This window comes from Gavia stellata, chromosome 28 (assembly GCF_030936135.1).
Source record: "Gavia stellata isolate bGavSte3 chromosome 28, bGavSte3.hap2, whole genome shotgun sequence".
In the NCBI taxonomy this organism is placed as follows: Eukaryota; Metazoa; Chordata; class Aves; order Gaviiformes; family Gaviidae; genus Gavia; species Gavia stellata.
This window is the reverse complement of record NC_082621.1, coordinates 8,634,543-8,638,710: the sequence shown is the minus strand read 5'-3', so window position 1 is coordinate 8,638,710 and position 4,168 is coordinate 8,634,543. Positions and strand designations below refer to the sequence as shown.

Here is a 4,168-nt window from a genome sequence, read left to right as displayed (position 1 = left end):
GACGTCTTTGCAGTAAGGGCAGGTTGCTGACTCTTGTTCAACTTTTGTGTCCACCAGGACTTCAAAGTATTTCTCTGAAGCACAGGAAAATTTTTTGAAAATGCCTGAGTAGGAATTAATGGATTTTCAAATAGCATCACATATATGGATTTAAAGGGATGTTTTCAGTCCTGGAGTGCCCTTTTCAAGGAGAACCAGCTGCAGGAGAATGAGGTTTCCATTATGTACCATATCATATCAACCAGCACCATGAAGACTCTGCTGACTGTACACATAAGACTTCCTTTGAACATCATGGGTTAACAACGAGACATGCAGACACCTACATGCAACAGCTTTAGAAGTTTTAGCCAGCTATCTGGAGCTGTCATAATTTCAGTAACAATTCAGTTGCCCAAACTCAATGTATGTAATGAGCTGAAATGCTCTCTAGACTCCATTAAGTTTCTTGGGGTGGCATTCAAGTATCCAAATGCAGCTGATCAGTGCTACTTAGATGCCATAGAGTGATGCATTACATGGAGCTGGCAGATACATGCTGGACATAAGTGAGACCCAAAACTTCCTGAATTGGCTGCTGGTGGTGAGGTAGGGTATGCCTGGGGCTCTGAAATTGTACTTCATGCCTATGTGTGGGTAATTAAACACTGGAGTTAGGGAAGACAAATTCCTCACTGCCTGCCATCTCCAGATACCTGCAAGTTGTCTGTTTCCCAGGTTGTCATCTTAGCTCTTTCTACAGTCAGAGGATAAATCACATTTAGAATTTACTTCATGTTTTTGGTAGATCTCTTAGAGACTCATATGTTCCATTCTGACAGTTCTGTTGCCTCTCTGCTAAAATGCTGACAAACCTTCATGGAATCAGTTTCCACATAGTATTACAACATCTGAATGGCTCAACAGTAGCAGAAGACACCTTCCCCCCTCTCCCATGAAATGTAAAATGAACAACAAGATAAAAACACAAAAAACCAAAACAAAACCAGAAAAAGCCCAGAACAAGCCCATCTTTATCCTTCTCCCATCGCCCATGGCCATCTCTGTCTTGATAGGTTGGAGTGTTCAATTTTCTCAGAGATATTGGGCTCAAACTCATAGAAGTAGCTTCTACCTTTTAGAAAGACAATTAATAAATCAAAGTCTCAAAAAGGAAGTGATAGTAAGCCTAATTACTCCTAGATGCATACAGAGGCTTACTGAAATTCAGTCTTTTATTCTGAAATATAGGAGTGTATTGGAACAGCTAATTGAGGATCTCTGCTGCTGCATTCTTAATGTGGAGAGTCCTACTTTCATTCAGTCCTACCAGGAGGATGCCTAATGCAACTTTCCATCTCCTGTGGAGGCTTGGAACTTGCTGTTTATCATTCTGAATAGATCGTAACCAATGACAACCAGTCTTTCCTAGGAAATAAGACTACCTACAATGACATATCCTTTACTGAGGTCCGTTAGTGCCAAGTGCTGAAGAAAACAAACACAGAAACAAATGAAACAAACTGCATTTACAATTACTAGCAAAGGAGGTAAAATATCCCTTAAGTTCCCCCTTTAAGAAAAGTAAAAATATACAGTTAAAATTTTTCTGTCTTATCTGCAATGCAGCTCAGCTTTAGCAGGATGCCTAGAGAACACCATACCCCCATCTCCCACCTGTACTCTATACCATAACAGTAAGGGCACTATAGGTTTCAATTCCCTCAGTTTGAAAATGTTGAGAACTCACCTCTCTTGCAGTCTTGACTGTTTCCCAAGTGCTACTTAAATAAGGTCATGACTACCCCTCCCTCTGCTTCTAATGTCTAATTGTGGTTTCAACAACTGCATTTTCTATAGTTTTTTTCTGTAAAGCTTTTTTATATGTTTCTGTCATATTCTACGGATGTAGTTTAGATCGGCTGTTTCATGGCCTTTTTAATAGGCTATATCACCAGAGAGAAGAGGACACAGTATTCTGTTAGGCCCTGATCCTAAACTAGGAATTTAAAGTAGGACAGATGACCTATTCTCAAGAAGTTCCTGTTTCTCTTCATTATGTAGAGAAAAAGGACAGCTAGCTAAAATGCAGATGTCTGTACTGCATTTTTCTAAAATTAGGAGTGTTGCAAAGGTGCAGAAAACCTTGAATGAGGGCAGTATGAGAGATGAGGAGAGCAGGGAACAGTCTCTTCCACAGATGTCACTCAGGGCAGGAGGAGGATCACAAAGATTCAAGTGGTCTACTCCTCCTGGGGCAAATGATGATGTAACAGCAGGTAGGCCACCCCTGCACAAACTGAGAAGGACAAGGGCAACCCATTTCCACTGAGCACAGTCCAAGACCAACCTCCAGCACACTGTGGGCACCTCTGCTACCTACCCAAGTATGCAAGAAGTTCTCAATAAGGTCTGAGCATACATGGACATGCATACACACAAATGTGCACACATGCACACTCAGAGGCTGTTGGAGATCTGGTTATTCCAAGGTCCTGGAGTCATTTATCTGTGAGTGCTTGTATGAGGCTCTCAGGCACATCTCCAAAAAATTTTATTCATGGCGTAAAGAACAGAGAGACGCAAAATACAAATGACACTATGGCCCAGGTGACAAGATACCTGTCCAAGACACATTGCAGTCTCTGCTACAGTGACTGTACTTTATGAAATATTACCTTTTTTTTCTTGGAAACAAAGATTGAAACCTCATTTTCCATCAGACAATGCAAGGTAGTATATCACTAATACTGAAGTAATAAGATTCACATAAACTCATACTGGACAGAAGAAACACAAAATCTTTGAGTAGAGTTTGAGATACATCCATTTTCCAAGTGTTCCAAGTTAGAGTGTTTAAAAAAAGTCAAGCATAAAAGAAACAAAAAATCCAAGTATGCAGAGGAGAAAAAAGATTCCTTTCAAGCAGAATAAGTTTACATATTCCTTAGCTCAGCTATAATTTTGATTAGTACTCCTTTCACTTCTTTATTTCTAAGGCTGTAAATCAGGGGGTTTAATGTAGGAATTATGGTTGTGTATATGAGAGCTAGGACTTTCTTAGTGTCTTGTGAATTACTGGATTTTGGCCGTAAGTAAATCAAGGTCCCACTTGCATAATACAGTGTTACAACAATAAGGTGTGAGGAACAGGTGGAGAAGGTCTTGTGTCTGCCCTCTGCAGAGGAAATCTTCAGGATGCTGGAGATGATGCAGGCATAGGATACTAGGATGAGACAAAATGGTGTAAAGATGACCAGCACTGTGGCTGTAATGATCTGCTTTTCATACAAGGAGGTGTCAGTGCAGGAGAGCGTAATGAGCGGGGGAATATCACAGAAGTAGTAGTTAATCTTCTTGGGCCCACAAAACAGCAATGTGAACACCCAAGCTGTCTGCACCACAGACACAATATTACCACTGCAGCATGACAGCAGGACCAAGGAGAGACAAACTCTGCTGTTCATGATGATTGCATATCTAAGGGGGTTGCATATGGCCACGTAACGGTCATAGGCCATGGCTGCCAAAAGGTAGCATTCAGTGGCTCCTAAAAAAATCACACAGTAGAGCTGTGTGGCACAGCCCATGTAGGAAATGCTCCTGTCCTCTGACAGGAAGTTTACCAGCATCTTGGGAACAACAACCGATGCTGTGGAAATATCCAGGAAGGACAGGACCCGGAGGAAGAAGTACATGGGCATGCGGAGGGTGGGGTGCACTGTGGCCATGAAGATGAGAAGGTTCCCAATGATGGTAATGGTGTAAGTCAAGCAGAACGTGAAGAACAGCAAGTGCTGCAGTTCTGGGTGGCTGGACAATCCAGAGAGGACGAATTTGGTCAGCAGAGTGTGGTTTCCTGGTTCTGGTCCCTCTGTTGGCTTCATCTGGGAGGAATCAAATGGACAGATTTTTGGAGGGGTAGGCGCTGCACCAAGATCACGATGCTTCAACCAGTTACTGAAGCAATGCGTCTCTTGCGAATCCCTGGAGAGGCACTGGATCGAAGGGTGCAACTCTAGAGCTGGCTTAGCTGTACAAAGTAAGGCAGCAATGGCTGTGCATTCTGAAAGCACGTGATGTTAGTGCTCTCTAAGTTGCGTAGTTTGGGATAGTGACCAAGCATACAACTACGAGGAGTTTGTATTAAAGGGTTGGCTCCATTACGGGTGTAGGGTTCATTGCTGAA

General features: G+C 42.3%; 1 protein-coding gene across 1 annotated transcript; it reads right to left on the bottom strand.

The window, feature by feature from the left end:
• Positions 1-2,915: 2,915 nt before the first annotated feature.
• Positions 2,916-3,866, bottom strand: LOC132319443 (olfactory receptor 10A7-like). Its single transcript, XM_059830233.1, has one exon. The coding sequence runs from the start codon at positions 3,864-3,866 to the stop codon at positions 2,916-2,918; it is 951 nt and encodes a 316-aa protein (XP_059686216.1).
• Between the last annotated feature and the right edge of the window lie 302 nt (positions 3,867-4,168).

Coding starts and splice junctions, on each gene's coding strand:
- LOC132319443 (XM_059830233.1), bottom strand. CDS start 3,866: ATGAAGCCAACAGAGGGACCAGAACCAGGAAACCACACTCTGCTGACC.